At 36.0% G+C, this 24,334-nt stretch overlaps 2 protein-coding genes across 10 annotated transcripts in view; one reads left to right on the top strand and one right to left on the bottom strand.

Annotated features, from left to right (window-relative positions):
• LOC139966447 (cholinesterase-like) overlaps nt 1-77 on the bottom strand; it is a 9,832-nt gene extending 9,755 nt beyond the window's left edge. The window contains exon 1 of the mRNA XM_071969453.1: nt 1-77. This exon is cut by the window's left edge and continues 305 nt beyond it. The gene's annotated coding sequence lies outside the window, so the exon portion shown is untranslated.
• A 2,416-nt stretch (nt 78-2,493) lies between these two features.
• The window catches only part of LOC139966442 (uncharacterized), a 35,232-nt gene continuing 13,391 nt past the window's right edge, over nt 2,494-24,334 (top strand). Inside the window, exons 1-5 of one of the 9 annotated variants that reach the window (XM_071969441.1) lie at nt 6,291-6,353; nt 6,769-6,844; nt 10,691-10,730; nt 15,275-15,302; nt 22,105-22,130. Coding sequence is in view for 3 of the 9 variants with exons in the window: in XM_071969435.1 (XP_071825536.1) it covers nt 6,288-6,353; nt 6,769-6,844 (142 nt within the window). In the remaining 6 variants the exon portion in view is untranslated. Of the gene's footprint in view, nt 2,698-6,040; nt 6,354-6,768; nt 6,845-10,690; nt 10,731-11,417; nt 15,303-18,086; nt 18,112-22,104; nt 22,131-22,160; nt 22,578-24,334 lie in introns of those variants that run through there. The other 8 variants (XM_071969442.1, XM_071969444.1, XM_071969435.1 and 5 more) reach the window with 8 other exon arrangements.

Below are 24,334 nucleotides of genomic sequence, written 5' to 3'. Positions count from 1 at the left end.
ATGCCTATTTTGCAGACACAGTGCTAATCACGTAAAGAACCCGAGCAAAGTCTGGGCTTTCTTTATCCTCGCGGTTGGCCATAAAAGGTGATGTATTTTTTTTTCTCGTTAATCTGTGCAGGGTTCATCTGGGGTAAAGTCCAACTCCGTGAATCCTTTTTGTGTCATGATGTAATTTCGCTTTGGCATTAAACAGTTGAACTCAGCCCTTATCATGACACTGCCATTGTGGTTTTCGAAAGCTTCATGTAATTAGCGTTCTCGTTTATGAATTCAAAATATATAATCCTATATGGTAGGGGGAGGGACACAAATATGTTTAATTTAAATCACTGTAAGCAGGCCTAAAGTACCGGTACCACACAGCAAAAGATACCAGACGACGAAATCAAACGGCGCTATACTAAGTAGTAAATTGTTACGCGTTTTATTAGTACGGTAGCTACTATATGCCATCGTAATGTATGAACGTACTAACGACAACCCACTTTCCGCCTTCGATTTTTTTAATAATGAAACGAGTCGAGTGAAGTTTTGCAACTTTCATGATGTTTATTCGCTTCTTGAGAAGCCTCATTTCATTGCATCTGTGCATCATGTCTACTTCACACACACGAACGTATAACACATATAGCATACCTCTCACTATGCAATAACAACAATCTCACCATGTACAGTAGAAGCCTTTGCAAGAAACACTGCGTTAACAGTGTTGTATCACTGATCTGTACACTAACTTAGTGTACAGATCAGTGTGTTGTATACAAAAACCTTAGCTGGCCACACAGTCACAGAGTACATCATACATGGGAACAATCAATGGAATTTGGACAGAACAGTTCGTCGACGTGTCTCGCTGGATTCAGTTTGGTTGAATTGATGCTGCATCTACGGTGAACGGTAGGGACCGTTTGTTACATGCATTTGTAAGATTTGAAATTAATATCAACCGGTTCGTTAAGAAAATAGCAGTCGTATTTGCCTTATAGTCATACCTCATTACTTTTATGTAGGGAGACTCATTCGCGTCGCTGGGCAGACTCAGAAGAGTCTTGTCCCGTACATACATGATGGCTATGACCCTTCAATAGGAGGGTTCAAGTCCAAGGCGTATAATAATCCCCATTAAGTCCATGATTGCTTCGAAATAATCAATTACTAACAGCTTCTTATATGACTTCATCATATCCTGGACCCAACTTAAGCTGGCCGTTTCACGCCGTCTTCTAACCTTGAGATGAAAACGTTTTACAATTTTTTTAAAGATTTACCAGTCCATGCTTATGTAACCCACTTAAGGGCATTGAAGACTCGCCCAAAACCGCATGCCACCCTCTGAAATAGTTAATTTTCCGTTGCTTACAAGTGAAGTATTTTACTTGTCGCTACAAAATGCAGACAGTAATGAAACGTGATACCTTGTTATCTTTTATCTATACCTGAGATGTCCATCGCTGCTATGTACACTGTGTTGTGGATACTGACCGTAGCTGTATGTACTGACTGTACACTAGTGTCTTTTTACCCGACGGTAGCAAGCTGTGTGTGTATTTTCTGGGATCGATTGTGGTGTCTAACACTTTTGTTACACCTCATTCGAAGCTAGGTCAGATTACCGGCATTAGACGTTTCTTTGTGCGCGAGTCTTCACACGCTTTAAGGGTTGCGTTTCAACAGCATTTGTCCTACCCTTCAGTTATATTGACTCCCTTCGATTTATTTTGGAACGGACTGTATGGAGACAGAGAAATGATCTTTTAAACGGAAAAAGGTTGTAATTGACTGAAATTTGCTACAGGACAAGAGGTTAGCAAATCAGTTCCTAGAGATGTTCTTGACTAATAGACCACTGCAAATACGCTAGTGCAGAGATTTATCACACTATACACAATACAGTATGTACGTCGACTCCACATCTATGAGTCATAGCCAAGATCTAACTGCTAACTTGAAAAAACTTGAGTGATTTTAGTGTACAAACTTGTGGCACATTTTCAAGTAGGCTATGCGCAAGCAACTCAGTCTCGGATTGTCACGTCCACTTCACATGTTTAACTCGGAACACTGGGTTGCTCTTTAATAATCGCCAACGCGTGTAGAGCGCCTAGAAATTGTCCTGGAAGCTACAACCGGAAACGAATGATGTAGCCTATATTTCTGTTTTGCCGGTAACAAAAGCTGGTTTTCTTCGGATTGAAAGTGGAGGGGCGGTGGCTCATAATTATAAATAATTATTTAGTTATTGTTATACTTAATAAAATAGGAAAAGAAGTTAATAGCGAAAAATTTGAAACGCAATTTATTTGATCAAACATGCTATCTTAGTAAAAGCGAAAAAAAAAGAGTAATCTTGTGAAAAGAACACAAATCATATACAACCACTCAATGGCTAGTATACTGCACCGTAGTTTCTTCATTATCACTAGTTCAAGCTAGCGCTCATTGATACTTGGCTTCGCTGTGTATTCGACGTTAGTGTGTATTATACTATACAACTGAATTCCAGATGCGCGGCTGAACGTGCTCATCTCTCATCCGACACTAGCACGTAGTGTAAGCTGGCCAAGCTAAGATTAACAAACAAGATTGCCAGCATCAGCTCTCATTGATGGGTCGTAAGCTTTCTGGTGAAATATTGCAATTAATGCAACATTCGATTACTGGTTTGCGAGCTTGAAGATGAACAATGGGTGCTCAGTAAGATAATATTTAGTATTGCTACATATTCACTTTGAAAATGCTTCGTTTTTCGAGTTAAACAACGAACCCACCCTGCAGTTGGCTTATCTTGGCTAGGCTATGTACAATAGTTAGGTAGCGCAACAATACTAAATGTTAGGCTAGCTCTGATTGGTGCGCAGTAGTAATAAAAGTGTAGCCTAAATTCTGTCTACATAACTAGCCTATACTAAGATATAGGCCTAAGTCCTCAGACGATAACATCACGCTATGTTCATTCACGACCATCGAAAGTCATGAACGTATATGGATTCAGCATAGTTTGCCCTCTCATAGGCCTAGGCCAACACGATGATTATTTTAATATGCTCTGAAGTCTGATGAAGCCCAACAGTAAAGTTATGACTAGCTTAGTTAGGCCTAGGGACAGCTTCATTGATACGAAAATTGAAATGTGCCTTGTAATATAATATATTTATATAACCTAAGTTTGCTGTATGTTTAGAATGAAAGTGGACGTAGCCTAGGTCCTGGTTTCCTATTTATACACAAAGTGGCTATTCTTACGACTAGTCGTAAGAATAATTTATAAATACGCATGCGCAGTTGCTATAACATGGCTATTTTTACGACTAGGAGTACTATTTTTACGACTAGGAGTAACAATAATTTCCGGTTAAGGTTAGGGTTAGGTTAGTGTTTAAGGTTAGGGTTACCCCTACTACCTGCGCATTTGCTTTATTTACTTTACTGCGCTTGAATTCGCCGAATTCGTAAGAATAGTTTATAAATAATTGCTACGACTAGTCGTAAGAATAGCCACAACCATTTTTACAACCAGGAGTAACAATAATTTCGGTTACGCATTCGCAGTTACTTTAACGTGGCTATTTTTATGACCAGGAGTAACAACAATTTCCGGTTACGCATGCGCAGTTGCTTTATTTACATTACTGCGCATGCGTAACCGGAAATTCGCAGATGTCGTAAGATTAGTTTATAAATAATTGTTACTCCTGGTCGTAAGAATAGCCACGGCCTATTTTCTTTCAACATCTTCAATGGTGTAACCTGAGCCCTAGGGTAGCCACCCTAGTAATATCCAATTCTGGGATTTCCTTGCAAAACAAGCACAAATTGGTCAGCACTGAAGATTATACCTCCAATTTATCAAAAAGATGTCTTTGAGGTATATCTTGTATAATTTAAGGAGGTCTGTTGGCTCAAACAGCAGGAAAATGATGACAGGAAATCATACAATTGTAGTTGTACTTAGGATTGGGTAGAATCCTTCTAAGAGAAGACACGTGCCAAGAAAATAAATCAGTCTTTACAAAATGAATATTTAATTAATCTTCTCTCATCTTGGACAATTGCTGAATTTGCAGTGTATTACATGTACATTAGCAGTACACATTTATAAACATACTATTGCAATATGAAAAATATCACCCCCTGGCATTTTTTTGTAGATAAATAAAATTGCAAAATTTACCAGGTTTTAAGCAAAGCTTGACAAAGGGATCCTTTGACATCTCAAATGTTAATAATTTAAGCTTAAGTCAAGATTCTCTTACAGTATGTCTCAGTTTGAGAGTTAAGCTAAGGTCCAGAAGGCCTTAACACTCGGTTCTTACTGTAAAGTGTAAGTTAAATTCTAGTTTTTACAATCCTTTTGACAAAAGTGATGAAAACTGACAGGACATGAGTTGGATATGCATGCTACAGAAATGTAATAAGCTTCATTACGCACTAAAACACATCCCCAGCCATGTTCACCCAAAGCAATATCTGAGATTTCACATCGAGTATGCAAATATTGCTCATGACAAGCACGTTTTTTAATCCATTTTTGAGGTCATACTGACAAAGCTACTGTTCATAATTCACACACTTACATACCCAAGCTGATGTCATATAATTGTCCCAAGTTTACATTTTACAGCAATTTGATAATTTGCATGTAAACCAAATCATTTATGCACAATGTTTGGAGTATTAAAATTGCAACCTGCAGCATGTTGCATCAACAGAACTAAAACATATAAATCGTAATAAGTACTTTCAACCTAGCCTTGTACATTACGTGCACTTGTTATGTCCTGTCAAAAACACATCAGACGTACTTAGGAAAGTACAGACCACTTCAGTTACAATCTTCAACATTGTATTTAGTCATTGATAGTTACTGTATTACTTATAGATCAGACACCGTTCTGTACTACTGTATATACAGTAGTTGCTATCGATACTATTGTTCGCACACTTTACATGTATACATGGATAGTCAAACACATCAGTTGTACTTCAGTACATGTATGGATTGTTTCAATTACGATCTGCAGTGCTCATTGTATTGACAGTACTTAAAGTGAGTACAGTAGATGCCAGTTGCTAGGTCTATAAGATTGTACACTATACACACTTTATACATGTACAGTAGGTACGGGAAAACACATCAGTTGTACTCTAGTATGTATGGGCCATAAAAATAATAATGATGTGCAGTGCTAGTACATACAGTACACATAAAGCATATCAATCGATTTGTGTATGGACCATTGCAATTTCATTCTGCAGTTCTAGTAAATTAGTGTTTGCACAGGTTATCTGGGTACCCAACCGACGCGGAACTACAGTACGTACCCGGTTCCTAATTTATTACCGCAATCCTACGCAGTGTTATTTTTTTTTTTTTAAACCGATGGTTAGGCAAGATTTTCCCATTGACTTAGTGTGGTGTTAGGCTACCATGTGGTCGAAGTTACAGCAATATTAAAAGTATTCCATGGATATCTTATAACTGCGTCACAATTTCAGCAAATAAACAGATGGTTAGGCTAGATTTCCCTGTTAACTTAGTGTAGTGTTAGGCTACCATGTCGTCAAAGATATTTAAGCAAATATGAAAGTATTCCAGTATTTGTACAGTGTGTATCAGCTCCCTTCTACAGTACAGTATAGTACAGTCTGTATCAGCCCCCCTTTCTACAGTACAGTACAGTATGTATCAGCTTCCTTCTACAGTACAGTACAGTACAGTACAGTATCTATCAGCTCCCTTCTACAGTACAGTCCAGTATGTACAGTATTAGCTCCCAACTACAGTACAGTCCAGTATGTATCACAGGCCTCGACAAATACAGTAGCCAACTCGCCAATGGCGAGTAGAATTTTCGACTGGCGAGTAAAAAATGCATTACGCTCAACATTTTGGCAAGTGGCTCATTTGTTCACTGCCTTTATACGATAGGGTTACTTTTAACTTGCCTTCTACAGTACAGTATAGTATAGTACATTATGTATCAGCTCCCTTTTATAGTACTTAGTGCTCAATCTTTCTTCTTAATCCTTTTCCCAGACTTGCTAATCTGAACTGAACTACAACTTGAATTACGAGTTGAGCTAACTACAGACTGGGTGTTTACTACTCCTGGTTATGAACTTGGAAGATGTTATTGCCTGAAGGAACTGTTCTTTGAAGAAACCGGTGAACTTTTGGCATTTTGTATTGCCATCTTCTCTGGTTGTCTATTGCATTTTGAATAACTTTACTGTACGGACTGCAATTACTGTTCATGACACCTTAGTGGTCAGAATCGCTTAAGATGCAGTCTCAGGGGCAGACAACGCCGGACGATAAGGGTACCAATCATGTAGTAGCAGATGACCAGGTATAGTTTGCCTTCCTCATTTTTCTTTTGTGCTCATGACAGTTGTAACTTTTGATTTTCTTTTTTGTGAAATTTTATAAAGTGGTTGTTGCAGCTTATAGTAGCTTCATGAGCATAAAGTATTTCACTCTGTTGTAAGTGTTACAAAATATGGATTTTATTTTGAGAACCTCTGTTATGCTTGATAAACAAAACATCAACATGTAAGCTTTGCAGGTCAAGCAAGTGTAAACACTCAGGTGCACCTGAATATCAGGAGCTCCTGCACTGTATGCAGACAACTATAAATACCTCCAAGTAAGCATACTGTAGAGTTACAAGCATAGATTTACAGCCTTGCTTTATTCTGTATCGTAGAAGTTGTACTGTGTGCAATTATGCACGTGTAGTGACATGGTTTTCCTTCATTGTTTAGGAGAAGAGGTATGGTGAGGTCCTACTGAGGAAGCGTGGCTGGTCAGATGGAAAGGGACTTGGCAAACGGTTACATGGTAAGTATATAAATCTGCAGAGGTATTAAAAAAAATTTAAAAAGGAAAATGTCGGACAACTTTATGTCATACAAGTCTGCAGTTAGACAGTCTTTATCGGAAGAGCTCTCGTGTCTAGAAAACAAGAGTGAGGAAAATAGATATCAAAGATCAGGTGATGGATTGTACCCTTACGAGGTTATCCTTAGCTCTCGCCATATCAGCTTACTGCATGATTGCCCAAAAGTATGTAGAGATGCCGAAAAATAGTATGTTAACAAAATAAAGTGAAAGTATTTCCTTGTTGTTATTGACTTTACTGGTGGACTTTTAACTGAAGTCAGTTCAATTGTGCAACAGAGCCATAAAAATTTGCATGTTTATCACCCAGACTATTTTATTTGGAGAGGGCTAATGGAAGGCTCAAGTTCCTGTTCTTAGCATGCCATCAGAATAAATTAAATAAGGACACGTAATTTCTACTCCTAGCATACAAAAGAGGAAATCACGAGTTGTAAATAAGTAAAGAAACGGTATATTTGATGTAGAAGAATTAGCCTACTTTAATGTCTGTCTTTATTCCTATAATATCGGTTGAGTTACCTGTAGACAAAACTGAGAGAGGAAGGAGACTATGCTGCATTAGAGCTCCAAACTGATTTATGAATAACTGATTTATGAATATTGTGAAATGAGACGAGATCAAAGTTTTTAGTTCAAACAGTCTTAAATGCAACAGTGCATACTGTATATCAACCCTTGATTTTATGCTGGTTTCGAATAACATGGTATATTTTGTCTACGAGTGATTAATTCTAGCAAATGCCTAGATCTACTCTACTACCTCGGTCTTGAAGAAAATATACCGAGTTTGAAACAGTTTTTATGCCTAGGTGACATAATATGATTGGTCTGTATCTGTGTGGCTGGAGAGTGGTTAATAAATCAAACGTTGTTCATATGAAAGCTAAGTGGTAGAGAGCTGGCTGCTACAGTGTATGTACCATAGACGTGATCAAATTTCATATCGATCGAGTGCTCTTCGCAGAGAGAATAGAAGGTATTGAACTTAATTAAGAAACTAATAAATTTTGCTAGAAATTTCAACCATATGTTTTTGTTTTGCCAAATGATAGCCAGGACTAATTATTAATGAGCTAGAGGAGAGAATATCTGGCTGAATTGAAGTAAGGGATAAATTATATTGTTAAGGATGAGAAGTTTGGGGAGTGACTTCAAATGCTACAGTAGCTGCAATTCATATCAAATGCATAAAAATCAAGGCATTTGTCTTTGGTTGAAATCCAGTTTTCCTCCTAGTCAATTTGATCCTGTCATTCCCAAATGTGAGGGGGGGAGGGTGGGGACTTCATGGTACCTAGCAAGTAAATTTAGTAGATATGTTCATCATGTGGTTGATTATAGACAGATGTGGAACAAAAGATTGATTTTATTATCTAGTTCTCCAAAATCTGGAATTTGAAATGTAAGGCTGGTTTGGAATACGGAAATGTAAGGGCTTTTAAAGGTCGGTTGGCGGTGAACCGGTATTCTTATGGGTGAGAAGTTTTACTCATGAATGTGAAATGATACATTTGCATTGTTTACATGTATGTCCTACTCAGTTTCATACACTAAAACCAAATATCCTTGTTGGTACTACTCTAGATATGTATTTATGGTCAAAGTTGAGGTGAGTACCAGAACTTAACTTAATCTTGGTTGTTTTGGTTGGTATTAATTAACAGCAGTTTGTGAGTTGTTTGGGGGAGGAGGGGTAAGTATATGCAGCCCATTTCTTGTCTCTGTCTCTCTCTTTATTTTTTTCCCTCTTTTTTTTTTTTTTTTTTCTGCATAATTTTTTCTCTAGTGATGTTAGTCGGTTGCACAGTGGTGTGGTGATATGTTACAGAGCGTTGTATCAGTTGAAAAAAAAATGAAAAAAAGAAAGTCAGGATTGCTTTGTGCCAGGAATGTCATATTGTAAGTGTGTGACATATATTCATTGAGCAACTAAAAATAGAAATATTCATTTTGTAAACAATTGTAATCCTTCACCCTCATGTAGACACTTACCTCTACCCAACATTGTTTGCTTTTTTAACAGTTCTCATTTGTTTGTTCAATATCTTTTAAATGCTTTGGGGTGTGGGGGGGGGTGAGTAGCATAGTGGAACACAAGTGAGGTGCTTCATTTCATTAACACCAAATTTAACTTTTGTGGGGTTTTGAGGGGTGTGGGGTCATTCAAATCAGAAATGTTATACATGTAGTAATCGTCATTTCATGGAAGGACCGAAGCGTTTTTGCTTTTCGCTTAAACTTGTACTATATTTAATCTTTTCTTTTGCAGGTTTTTTATTAAATTTTATCATGTGTAACTATTGTCATATGAATTGAATGTTTGATACTGTTGATGCAGAACGCTCATACCTGTTTTTTAGGTATACATAAACAGTAGGACAATTCTGCTACAGTAATCATGTATACAAATCCTACTCCAATTCAGACACTGCACACTTAAATAATACTCAGTGATAATGCATTGTATTAACTAAGGAAGTTGCCTGAATAAAGACTTAAAAATACAATTTTAAATTGTGCAAAATTGAAGTATGTTGAAAGGGAAATTTCACTGCCACCTTACTTTAATTATATCACAAGAAGTGAAAATTCAGTTTGGAGTCAACTAAAAATAATTTTCATATGTCAGTGATCTCAAAACTGTTGTTATTGTAATTTCCATGGTAAAAGGTGATTTAGCTTTAATGCTGGGGAAAAAAATGTTTTAGCCACGTGTGTAGTTCATGCCTCACAACAGTTGTAATCACACAACCTATACTCTCCTCCCACTATCTCTCTCATCCTTCTTTTAAATGAAAACAGGTGTGCACTATAAGTCTTGTATTTTGTCTTCAAATTGACATATTTCCAAAACTACAAAGGTGAAAAACTATCTGTAATTTTTGTATTTTTTCAAGGAATTTGGGAATTTCATGATTTGTTTGAAGTTTGAGGTACTGCGTATGGTACAGTGGACAAGTGCTGGTCACTGTGAATTTCAAGGCTTAAAGTAATATTAACGTTGGAATTATTGCATAAATTGTGCACCACCTTGATGCGTGCAATCATGGATTGATTGTGAGCTTGCTGCCTGGAGTTAAGCAATTTGCATGGAGGTAAAAAAAAATATTGCAAAACTTATTCCAATATTTTTGACAGTTTACTCCCCCCACTGTGACGGTTCATGGCTTCACCATGGTAGTGGAGCATTTTCCCTGCCGTTAAGTCCTGAAGTTAGTATTGCTGTACGCTGTCTGTGTGCAGAACAGGACAGACAGTTTGGAGTTCAACAGGATGCATGCAAAGATTAGCACAGTTTACTATTGCCATTTCATTTTGGAATTTTGCTTACAGTATTGCAGTATCAAGACAATACTTTTGAAACTAAATGTTTCCTCATGCAGGTGATTTCTGCTAGAATCTGAATTTTACCAACAATTTATTGATTGTATCTATCAATGGCCTTATGCCGATTCCAACTTCTCGAAGCAGTGATCAATTTCAGCATCGTTGCATTTCTCATCGTCGCTTGTACAAATCGGCTTTCTAGCTGAACCCAAAACCTCAAGCGTACTGTAGCTAATACGACAGATTTATGAAACTTCTGTATCGATTAAAAATCCCATAAGAAATGCGATGCATGCGTAGTTTATGTCAAAATGACAAAGTGAAGTGGCAGGATAGTTCATTTCATTTTTTCTTTTAAAACGAAAACAAGAAACCAACCAAAACATTCTTGTTCCTTTGGTACCATCGGTTCCGTCAAGTCTCCTCTCTCCATTCTTTTGCCTTTTTCGTTTACAGCTGTGGATACTATCCTTGTGCCTCCATGGCACTCAATAAGGTTGATTTCCATGCACACACTGTGCTTATATCCCATTTCTTTGCCACTGCTTCCTTTATTTTTTTATTTTTGCATTTATCAGTAGGCTGTATCTGTTTTTTTTTTTCCTTTTTTTTTTCTTTCTCTCCTTCACTTCTCCTTCAGTGTTCCCTCATGCTTCTTTTTTTTTCTTTTTTTATCCTCCTACCCATATTTCGCTATTTACCACTTGTAGTATTAAATAAATGTTTCCACCATGTGTTTGTGGAAGTTTTCTGTTTTCTGTTTGTATCTTTCTCTCTCCTCAACCAAATACCAAAAAGAAAAGAAAAACACAACAACCTATTTTTCACCCTATCCATCCTAGTTTTTTTTTTTTTTTTTTTTCCTTTTTTTTTTCTACGTGTGTATTAACTATTGCATCTGGCCGTGAACTAAACTTGCATGTAATTGGGATGTGACATTCATTATTCTGTAGATGGAATTTACCAGCAGGGCCTGCCTATACCGTAATCCATCATGTATTCTCTGTATTTTTGACCTGACCTTTATCTCTCTCTCACTTTCTCTCCATATGGTATCATTTGTAAAACAAAGAAATAACCAAAGCATGCTCAGGACTACAATAAAAACAAAAGAAAAGAAAATGGATTTTTTTTTATATATTTTTTTTTTTGATTAAACAGACATTAGCCCTGCATCTAACATCCTATATTAACACACTTCATTTATAGATTTGATTTTGGCTATTAATTTTTTAACTTACTGGTTTTTTGTTTTTTTTTAATCGTTTTTTGTAGTTCTTGTGAGCTTTTTGCAATAATAAAGCTTTCAGTTTTTTGGCTATGAGGTACAATACACTCTATTTACCCTTGATATGAGACACAATGTTGACATTTGCGTTACATGTTGCAATCACAGCTTTCTACGTGTGGAGCTATTTCTTTAACGGCTAACGTTTAGGGCGTCCTCAATTCAAGATGGTGCCATCCCTCTCTATTTCTCGGCCTGGAGACGGGTTTGAATGCTCTTCCTGTAAGTTTTGCTAGGATAATTCTAGCCAGAATGTAAAATGTACATAATGGACCAGAAAATGAACAGAGAATGATTCCCTGTGAGTCCAGTTTACCTCAGCTTTGGTCATATATACTAAACCTGTGCACATTGTAATACAGAAGTCAGCATGTGCTATTGTACCTTCTCTCATCTACATACCAAAACTGTCAAAATGATCGCTTTGTAACTGACCTTTGTTTTTTTCCTGCATTGCATCTTCTCTCTGTAGTCTTTGTTTAACTCCATGTATGTTAGACCTCATGCGATGACAGAAAAAAACAAAAAAAAACAAAAAAAAAAAACAGAAGAGTCAAAAAGTAAGAACTGTGCAGAAAGTTTGAACCTTTTCATTTCTAGCCTGGAATTATTTGTGATGAGTTCTTAGATATAGTGACAATGTATTATTTGGTATCATTTCATATGCTATCGTCTGATCCATGTATATAATGGTATGTTTTCGTACTCGCCTCTTCATGTGTCTGTCTATACCACGCTTCCGCTGATATGTACCGCTTAAAATACAGTAGTTGGTTTAAAAACATCTTGCACAATTTACGCCGACCCCAAGTGATAGAGGTCATTTTTGTGGTGGATCAGGGACGTGGGGTGCAATAACCATATCGTAATTATTGGACTGGGCATACTATATATATTACCATCATGTGTGAGTTGTATTCATCACTTTCACTGATTTCATAAATGAATTTTGATATTGTAAAAAGAAAGGAAAATCAGGCAGGCATGATTCCCAAATTTATGAAAATGAAAGGACCGTACTCATTTAAAGACTATTTGTTCAAACTTTAACCAAATACTTTAGTTGGGGATGGGGGGGGGGCAATAATTCGGCTAATTTAATAGGTTTTCTGTCACTGCGCAGCCCTAATTGCTTCCGGTCTCTCTTAAGTTGTCCTGGGGCCTTGTAGGATTCACTTTTAGTTCTGAAGGAAAAGAGAAAGAAACTTATTGGATATATAGTTCTTTCAGATTTATACAACAAGGACAAAAAATTCTGCATTGAGATTATACACTTAAGTGTGTGCTGTGGATGTTCAAAAGACATAAATAATCGGGAAAATTAGGCAAAAAGGGGTACCTTTCAGATAGTCTTTAGACCGTTATCAGTAAATTTGTTAAAAATAGCACTATGAATGGTATTTGAAATAAAGCTTCCTAATGTAGAAATCCCACCTTTCCTCATCGTGAACAATCCCCGACTGATGCAACATACTCTGTATGACGCCTTTTTCCTGAACGATCATCACGGGTCATTGTTATCGGATGCAAGTCAAACTTCATACCTGTATGTGTCTTTAATCTAGTCATCATGTAGTACAGTACTAGTACACTCATTTGCACTGACTTGGCAGTACAGTTTATATACAATATTAATGCTAAAAGTATGGGCTTGTAATGCTGCAATTTGGGCTCACCAATTGAGCTAGGATAACATGTTTGTATGTCTTAATGTAGTGCATGAGGAGGGCAGAGGAACATGCCAGTTTTTGGAGCATCATCTGCTTCTTAAAATGCGGTTGTAGTATCTTCTTAATGTTCTTACCCTTCTATTCATATAAACCGTCTCATCATTTTGCTGCACACTTCTATCTTTCAATTAAAAACAACTTCCCATTTTGTAGATCATATCCTGGGCTAACAGAGATTTGCAGCACAAACTTTGTAAGATATTATTGCACACTGCACATACTTCAGCACATAAAAAGTCAGCCAAACTTTGCAGTGAATTTGTGAAAGCAATTTCCAAAGCCTAGACAAATTAATAAGTTTATTATTGTTTCTAGGTTAACATGCATTGTATCGCAGTAGTTCTCTCAATGCATTAGTGATGTCGAAAAATTCAGAATTTTTAGCAAACTATAGAATTGCGACTCGGTACGACTCGGTACATTGCGACTTGGTTTGTGGCAAATCTTGAAAAATTATTGGACGGCTAGGCAAATTAAAGATACAACCTGTTTATCTCTGTTACGGTACAGTATGTGTTTTGTGTAATATATGAGAAAAGAAAAAACTTTTGAGTACAGTAGAATCTGTTCTTCAAGCAGCTGGTCAAACAGTTGTATGACTTCCATTTTGTTTGGTTACACTCTGCCGTTGTTAACACAATTGCATTTTGTATCTTCAGGTTGTCTACAGTAGATCAAAATTTGCTGCAAACTTGCTTATCGTGCTCGGGTAGTACTAATACAAACGTATGGTACCTATAGTAATAGTATTGTAGAAATAACACAAAGTAATTGCCCCAAGTACTAACAAGAATTCAAGACTGTTTACTGCATAATAGTCTGCTGAAACATAATTGATTTCCAAATAACTTTTAGATATGTGATATTTCAAGAAAGCAGAAGCAGGAAAAAACGTTATAGGACAGATTATAATCTTTTGTTGACTTTGATATTTTCTACATATTATATGTACATATACTGTGCCCATCTACTCCCTGGAGCCCCAGTATCTTGAAGTGTTTGCCTAGACATTTTTAGTTTATCATAATTCTGCACATGTTTTAGCACCTTTTGGAATTTTGAATGAATGCTAATCATTATTGTATAGTTCTGTTTTGTGAAGGAACTTTTTTAACCCCATGTAAACACCTGAATGCATACATGTACGTAGACGAACACGACTGGTGGTAACCTCTCATGTTTCTGTCTCTCATCCAAGAGCTACTTATTGACTACTGTAGCTACTGTAGCTTGGAGGATCATTAGTTGCTTCATTAACATTGCCAAAAACCAAGGCTAGATAGACAGATTTGATTTGGACTGTTCAAATATATGATAGCTATCTGCGTTATTGCATTTACTATACTGTACATAATCTGTACAATTATGATCATTACCTACTGTGCATGTATTGTTCCTGCAGATCTCTAGTATAGATAAATTACTAAATATATCCATAGTGTTATAGTGTAATCAATGCATTTACTGAAACTCTTTTTATGTTTTGCAAAATTTGAGATGTCTATTTTGTAACATCCCTACGTGCATTAAGGGAAAAAAAGGGAAAAAAAGGAAAATTGTGGATTCTTAAGATGGATCTGAGAGTTAATCCTTCATGCATATATACACCATTCAGGGTTTTCATTCGGAGATGTTAATTTCAAATTTTGAAATGAAAGCCCTTCCTGAGGGATTTCTTAGAAAGTTCCGTTTCAAGGGTATGACTAGTTCGTCAGTCACCTGAAGGAACTGCTAGTCTGAAACAGTTGTCTCACAAGATGTTTGTCTAGCCTTAGTTCTTGGTTCATTCAGATACTAACACTACCTTGTTCATTCTCTGTTGTTTGTTTTTATTTTACATACTGAACACAAAATTTAAAACAAAGAAGAGACTCACTGCTATCACAGATCACTTTATTTGCCAACGTTATATATATATATTCAAGCTTGCTTTCAAACACAGTTGATTATTAACTAATTATAACCTGAATTGTTGTGTCAGAGTTTTATGACGCAGAACTTATTTATCTTTAAATCTTTTAGCTTACAGTGTGGGAGTCCATTCACTGAGGTACTGTACCATTGAAAGCAATATTAATTTATAATGTAATAAGACCTTATGCCTCATAGTACTGTGCATATCATAACAATTTTTTTTTTGTCTAATGCACTGTTTATCGTAACATAACACTTCTAAATGAAACCGAATAACAAATCGAAGCTTGCATCCATACTTTGGCAGGTACAGTACAGTAGTATTGTTGCAGACGTACAGTGTATATATACTCGGTATTGTACACATGTCAATTTTTTATTTTAGTTTTGCTTCCTCACTACTAAGCTGCTGTTTGCAAAAGAGAGATTTTGCTGACAGGTTCACAGTCATTGGTGAAGGGGAGGGTGCAAGCAAGGTTGGTTTTTAAAAATGTTGATATCGAACAAACTGTAAATGAGAGCAACGATTAGTGCAAATACTTGTACTGTTCAAAGATGTTCAATGACAGCATGCTACAGACATTTCATTGGCAAGTATCTTTGTCAGGGAAGGTTTACAGTCATTTCCTGAGCCCCTTCCAAGATAAAGTATCAACCTGTAAGTGGCAGCAATAATCATTTTTAATCCTTAGGATTCATAGAGCTCACCAACGCTGTGGTTGAAAAAAATGTCTAAGTACATATTCTACATATATGTAGTTGTCCTAAAGTAAATGGGATATTTCCTGTGATATATCCAGTTTCCTTACAATTCTACCGTACGACCGTCAAATTTAGAACAAAGTAATTGACTGCATTGTTGCTCACTTTTCCCTTTCTCTCTTCAAAAGCATTACAGTACCAGCAATTTATTCTCCATACATGTATCTATCATCTCTGGTTTGATAAAGGTTATTGCTTGCTTGCTTGCTGAATAATGAATGAATTCAGCTGACATGTACTAAATAATTGAGAGCTTGTTAAGGGTATCACGAATACTATCCATGGGATAAATTATCTCAGAGAGGTTTTGAAAGCTCATTAATCCATGTTCATAACAACAATCACCTCTTCTCAATTAGCCAAATATAAATTACCTTCCATCTTCTACAACTATTATGATTACCTTTGCGATCTACTTGACTTGAATATAAAACACTCCTCACACAAAGAGCAATCATTTCAACCAATCAAATATCTCATAAAAATCCCAAATGGGACCAATATTTTTTCCATCAAAGAAAGATAGTAAGTTTTCTATGAGGGTGTGAAATACTGTAATTGGCTTGCAGGCTTGAATTCTTCCTTGCACAGCTTTTAATGCATTCTCAGCTCTACAATGTATCTAATTATATAGTGTTAATATCTGTTTGTGTGTGTGTACCATATATATGTATAGCCTCTAGTGTAGTGTTGCTTCTTCGCTCAGTTCTCCCTGTGTGTTAAAAATTAGAAAGCTGTTTTGCGCTGTAGTTGTTCAAAGGCTGTAAACTTTCCAATCCTCTGAACCGTGCTGTAGACAAACGGTCCGTAGATGAGGAAAAAACTAATATAGAAAATATCGAGTTGCTGGTTAGTGTAAATAGTAGATTAAATTAAATTTGAATTATGGGCAAGTCTGACGTAGCCGCACACTTTGGAGAGGCTTTCAGCTAATATCACTGAGTATGCAGGAAGCTTTTCGACAATTTATTTGCAGTAGATGCTCACACAACTGTCACCGCTTATGACAGCTCAAAACTTTTTTTTAAAAATGGGGCTTTCGCTTTGTTTGAGATGAGTAAATATCATCCATGTTTATTGGTTATATTGTAAATTCATAAAATAACCCTTGCTGCTATCAAATATATTTTCCCATAAAATATTAAAGTCATATTTTGAGTGTTTTAATATCATACTGCATGTTTTGAGGCCTGATTGTAGACACACCACACAGTTATATTGATGCCTCGTTTCTTGCATCAAAGCAGAATTTCATCTCAGCGACATAGACCCAAAGATGTTTTTACCTCCTTTCAAATTTTGTCAAGTTTTCTCTAGTTGTGCATTGCTACTAAAATCGTTTTGGTTCGCAGCCACTCGAACTGAAACCATTTTGCTTCAATAATTTATTACCAGAATCCTCCTCTATTACAGCCCACGGTGGCTAAGTGAGGATTATATGCTGTACGGGGTAAAGTCCAGCAGTATTCATACACGTGTACAGGATGCAGCTCTGTATAAAGGATAGACTGCTAATAGTGGTAATTGGTAATTGAACCAGCTCTGTGTGTTTCAATTTGTAACTCATCGTCATCTATGCTTTGACAATGATTAATCTAAACTTTTTCATAGAACTTGTTTTTCCAACTTGGTACCTTAGTACATCAACAAAGTTCTTTGTTATAGAAGAGAATCAATTAAGCTTGCTCATCATTGTGAGTAGAGTACAGTAGACATTCAAATAGATTACCAGGCCCTCCAATTTGGGCACAGTATTAAGAGGTAGATCATTAAACTCTGTTGTTCTTAAGCATTATCCAGAATGGCAGTTTGAAGTTGTTTGCATATTGTTTGTTTATTGATTTATGTAGTTGTTGTTGCTTAATGCTATCCTAATTCTATGATCCTGTTTAAATGGACAAGACCGATATAGTCAGGTAGTACAGAAGCCAGTTACATTCTGAGTATGAATTAACCATTATGAGGTAAACTGACAAGAAAATCATTAGCACTAAAAAGGGCAAGTGTTTGCTAATAAAATGCTTCCAGATAATATGCAGACCAGTTAGTGTTGCATAGTAATTGTACTGCAGAAGTACTGAAACACTCATTATCATACATGTGTGTTGTACATACCGAAACCCAATTACGGCATTAATTAATTAATTGCTCGATACAGGAATGAGTGGCAAGAATGCTTTATGGTAAGGGCCAGTATCCTTTTGTTGCACTCAGAAAATGCATGTTCAACGCTAACATTTGCTTTTTGTTCATCAATTGTGTTATTTTATTGCCTTTAGTGCTGATGATCATGTTGAATGCTCAACTATTTTTACAACACTTAAGATGAACTGTGAACGAGTTCTCTATGCAATGGTTATGTACTGCCTGCGGAATCTGTACAGTTCTTAATACACATGCTGCAGTTTATTCTAAATTTCTAAGCCATCAGGAAGTAGTTACAGTAGCCAATTAATTTGGTGCACATCTTTCCTCTTCCAAGGTACTGAAGGCAGTGTATATACTTAGCCATGTGAAATCTGAACAGTAGACTACAATATTATAGTGGAGTCGTGATATCAGGATAAAGTTTGATTTGGCTCGCGAGTGTGTTTACTGCCATTGAATATCATTTCCTGCCCAGAATCATTCAATGAGGAGTGGCTTCCTTGAGTCTGTTAATGAAAAAGAAGAAGAAGAAGATCAATATGTTTCAATTTCTGATTTGCATTAACCTTTGAGGATTATTAATTATTACTAGTCTCTCCCTGTTTCTGTGTCTTCATTTTAAACATATATTTCCCTTCGCACTTCTGTGGTTGCTGTACTGTGCTGTGTTGTGTAGTATATTTTTTGTTAAGTAATCTGAAGGGTTTGCACTGTGGCAGTATCAGTTAAAAAAAAAAAAATGTGGAACATGTAATAACATGTGTATTTTAGTACTGTAAACATTCAATAGAATAGCAAGATTTGTGATTTCAGTTAAATTTTGATCCTATGGGTTCAACATTACGCGTCCATTCAATAGGATGTTTTACTTATTTGTGACAGTTCTCATTAGCATTAGAAGTTATCGACTTTAAAGTCAATGTTAGTGTTGGTACTGTAGGTCTTTCCTTACTTTTTGCTTGAAAGATATTCAGCATGTGTGAAATGTGTTATATGGTTACCTGTAATTAGATTTTCCCAGTATTTTTTTTCTTTGTAATTTTGATCCCCATCTGGATACTCCAGACCTCTAAAGGACTGCAAAATGTTAGACTAGGTGATTAGTTTGTCCATGCTAAAAGCTAATGAGGTTGTGGCTTAATCACAATGCCCAAAAAAAATTGACACACTGTATTATACATGTATGTGCTGTTGAAATATTGACTGTTTTGTTCCCTTCTTAATATTCTTCACCTTCTTTTACTCTGTGAATATAATGGTTCCACGGTAGTTTAATAGTTGTTTCATGTCAGTCTTGAAGTGTGAAGCAAGTTGTTAAATGATGCATGGGGTCATTCCATTTTCAGCTCTTCAAAAAAGATGTCCAGTGGATTAAAAGAGAAGAAATATTATTAAGAGTGTGCTGAGACTCTTTGCTATCGAGTGTGAAGTTTTCATGAATAATTGAATTTCAGTTGCTGCAGTTATTGTGGTGGTAGCTTCTGAGTACGACCAACTCAGTACAATTTACAGTACCTGTACCAACACTGATTCCCAGGTGACATTGTAAGGATTCAGTCATATTTAATAGACTAAGGAAGTAGGAAGCTTGAAACAAGTCTCTAATTAACAGATAGTGAACAATGTCCCAGGTTAATAAGTGAGTCTCGAGAATGCCCAAAATATATGCGCTTGTTTCCTGGGTCGAGCTGTCATGCTTCATACAATTCGAAACCAAAAACGAAACCAAAAAGATATATGTCGTTTGAAGCACTGCGCACCTAGTCATGAAAAAAAGCTGTTGATGTAGTCAGAGATTCACTTATAGTGTTGTATTTTTCTTAATGGTCAGGAACCATTCATATCCTCCAGACAAAATGGTTCCCCAAGTACTCTATGTAATTTTAGAAAGAACTCATGTTACTGTACATGTATGATTCCGAACAATCAGTACTCGGATGTTGATTCAGTCGGTTGAGTCCCTACAGGGGGGCCTGTCTCCCATAAACCATGGGGCACTTCACTCGGTGCATGCAAGCCAACACTAAATATGACCAAAGGATACATCTAGTTCGATGTGAACTTTCTTTGCCTATCTGACCATACCACAGTCCATTAATTTGAGTAGCTCTAGGCTCATGTAGGCTAGGCTACTGTACTTTAACTGTGGCAAGATGAAGTTTTTTGACTCTTACCTTCGTATAACCACTTGGCCAAAAACAACTTTTGTTAATGTTCATGGTAAGTCTTCTTGAAAAGCTATTTGGAAAGAGCTGAAATTATTTTCGGAAACTTTGGACAGAATAGATTCTAGTTTAATATGTATTGTGCTGCAGTCTTTCGTCAATTATTAGTATCAAAATTACTGTAGCAGGGTTCAAAACCATTTGCATGAATTCCAATTAGAGCATGTAGTGACTACACACTTCCCTTGTAAAGACTGTCCAAACAATTATATAGTGCATATTGTTACTGTAGCTAGTGGGGTATGACAGATCACCCCAAAAATCACAGGGAGGCAAAACATGGGCCACATGCTCCAGCTTTAACTGAGGTTAATGGAAATCTCTTGTACTGTACATGTACAGGATGTAAGAAATAGTAGTATAAAATTCATCGATCTGAAAATTAAATCAATGAGTACAGTAACCTCCTACACTATGTTGTTGATTTTTTCACTGAACATTGAAAGACAGTACTTCATACTCAGCGGGACCTTCCAGCTGCTGTAGATAGATGTTATTTGGTTTGCATTGATGTGAGAGGTACTGTACTGTGCGTTTAATATAAAAGTAGGCTAACTGTGTGGGGTGCCCCTGTATTATGTACATCCTGTCAAACTATTAATTCTCCGACATCATGTCTCTGTGCATTGCATGTGTCTGCATGGGAATGTAGTTTGTATTATTTTCAGGAAGGATTGCATCAGTGCAGTGAATATAGTTTGTGTGCACATGTGTACGTAGTTTGGTGGATGTTCCTTCACAAAGTGTATCTATCCTCTAACTATTAATGCAGTAGTACTCTTATATGTATTATGATATAGTCCAGCTGTTTCTACATGTGCTGTTAAGCTTGAGTGAACAGCTGCACCTTGTGCTGTAAATGTCAGGCTTATTTAAACGCTGGATTAAATATCAATCAAACCGAATGATAACAGTTAAAATCATTAGCCATCTTTGTTGAGAGGCCATGCAAATTTTATGAGAAAGTTATACAACTTTACATTTGGAGGGATAGGGCAGTAACTGGGAGCATTTTACATGTTATATGTTTAATACATTACACATGTGAATGTGATGTCAACATGGACTATATTCGTATTTACTATAAAGATCAACACTACTAAAATGTTTTTACGCTGTCTGGTATATCTGTCATGAATGGCTTGCAGGCTATCTTCCACGGACAGTCGAATACAAACTCAATGCCCTTTGGATACAATATATACTAGATAAAGTCATAGAAATTCAAAAAGAAATTTGATTGAATGGTTATGAATGTACTGTAGGATGGTTCTTGAATACAAAAGTTGTTAAACTGTTGCGGTTTGGAATATTAGACTCCATCTCTCAAGGAACCATGTTATATTGATTCCCGTCAAAAAAATTGATGCATTTTATCCTGGAAGGAGAAATTGGTTTGTTCAATTAATATTTATCCACTAAGACTTATTCAGAATAATTTGGGAGGAAATTGTGTGTTCAATTTTAGAAGTTACTGTATTAAAGGGTTCCAACACATTTAGTTCTTATGACAATATATTTCTTCCCCTTCTTACATGGTGCATTGAAGTTTATTTAGACATAATAAGACTGTTCTTCTGTATTGACACTGTTTTCTTGCTGCCTGTTTTATCAGTGTTAAGCTTGTGTTTTCAGCCTGAATTGTGTGTAAAATGGAATGTCTATGGAATTAATGTCTACAGTAAAACTTAATTCGTAAAAGTTAAATTTAATTTCTTTAAATACCAAAGACAATTGCCAAGGTCAAGTAATATTAATACATGATGTAACGTTTAAATTGATACCAATTTTATGATCTTTCAGAACTCCCAAATAAGCAGCTGCCATAGGTACTGTACCTTACTTTCATTTGTGTTATATTTCATGTGTACCAAATCCCAAATGAAGTGCATGACCACGCTTTTGCTAACATTTTATTATTATTATTATCTACATTTTTTTTTATTCTCAATGGTTATGGAGAAGGAACGTTAGAAATGTGATCTTGTTATATGTCACAACAACATCATTTCCATTTGTGTTCTAATATTCATCGCTCACATTCTCTGCTTCATCATCATTGTCTTATTTAAGTGCTTTTAAGCTCTCTCAAACTCTCTCTTCCCCCCTCTCCTCCTTTCCTTCTTCCTCCCACATCTCTACGTAATTAATCTCCGTTATTTCTCCGACGATCAGTTTTTTTCCCCACCTCATCACTTCCAGAAACTGTTTGATCACTGGAGCCTTTAGGTGACGGTTTTACTAATCATCCAGCTTTCCGATGGTCTCATTATCAAGTAATCCTCTTCTAAAGTTCTCTGTTGTACAATGTCAGCCAAGATGCCAACATTGTTTTTGTACCATGTGTTCTCTCTTTTTAGAATGTGTCTCATGTCTGTTTGGTTGTAACCATTAAACCTCCAGCACTTTTCAAACCTTTTCTCTTCATATTAAGCAAATTACTTTCCTAACATATCATGCATGCATGGAAAAAGCAATAAATATGGAAATTGACCTGCATTTTTTTTTTCTGGAAAACTCATCTGTATCCTGACGTATTGTACATTTGATACTGTTATTTATATATATTTTTATATATGTAGCTAGTTACTTGTAGCTATTCAGTAGGGCTATTTTGGTGCTTGGGTGGTGTACAGTACTGGTAAATTTAACCAAACAGTCATTGAAATCTAAACCATACTGCTTTTGTTGTGAGCTAGTGGAGAGCTTCATGCTGACATACTGTATATCATTTTTCTTGTAGCAATGGTAAAGTGCATATGTACTGTATGAAGGAAACGCACTTTGTATATAATGTAATCTTCATTGAATAGCTAAAGTGTTTCCAAATACTGTACATAATGTTTGTTTCAAAACTGGTTTAAAATTAAATTACTACTTGCTGACATGGATTTGTAAGTTCTAACTTTCAAATGGTGATGGAATTTGCCAGTCTTTTGCATGTTATGGTCTATGGGATATATTTTAGAAACAAGTTTATTAAACAAAGGAAGAATCTCTCATGCAGTATGCTGATACATGTAAAACTTAAACCATATTTTGTCATTTCTGCAATTACCACTGGTATTTGGGAGGATTTAGTTTGCATTTATTGTTCAGTATTTACTCTGGGTAAGGTGAATACATACATAGCACAGCATTCTACAGACATCACTATTAAACTATACTGGGCAATTGAACCACTTTTCTTGTTTGCATTGTACGCAAAGAATCATTAACAAAAAAATTATGATAAATAATTGATTAATGCTGTGCTTACTGTATATTATATGTACTGTAGCTGTTAATATTAAATGTGTCATGTGGTGAAATCTTTTGATTGAATCTTCAATATACTACATTTATTTTGATTTACTGGATAGAGTTGGGCAGTTGATTCAGAAACATATTACTGTACAATGTAGTATGAACACATAAACTCAAATGACCCAAAATATTTCTTAAACTATTGTATGGAGTCCAACTATGACAACACACTTGCCCTAGACACATTACAGCCAGTATTAGGACTTTAGAGCTGCCTGTGTTTAGGGTTTGTGTTTGCAAACAGTCTTGTAATAAATAAATCCAGATGATTGAGATACCATCTTGTCATTTGCAAAAAAAAAATATTTTTGATCAACACTCAAATGAATTAATGGATGGTGGAAAGATGTACAGTCCTGTTCAAGTACTGTTCAACACAACACAGTGATTGCATTTGGTACTGAATGGTCAAACCAGATGTTGCTGTCTTGAAGTTTAGCAGATGTGCTGAAATTGATAACAGCTTAAGAATGTTTTTTCTTCTTCAGTTAGAGCCTTGTGATATGAGGTCATCCTGCCAACAATCATTATGACTGAAACGCACTTTCGGGGGGCCATTTAAAGCTGCATTCTAGATCAAAGTACAAATTTGATAACAATTACAGTTTACAGTATATATTGTGCAATTCCATCCCATAGGGACAGGTTTATGCATTAGGAAACAATAGTCTTAGGTTAGGGAGAGTGTATTAGCACTTTTACTTGCGACATATTTATGACAAATAGT

Source organism: Apostichopus japonicus, chromosome 4 (genome assembly GCF_037975245.1).
Source record: "Apostichopus japonicus isolate 1M-3 chromosome 4, ASM3797524v1, whole genome shotgun sequence".
NCBI lineage: Eukaryota > Metazoa > Echinodermata > Holothuroidea > Aspidochirotida > Stichopodidae > Apostichopus > Apostichopus japonicus.
Note: the sequence above shows the minus strand (reverse complement) of the source record. Positions and strands in the feature narration are given on the sequence as shown.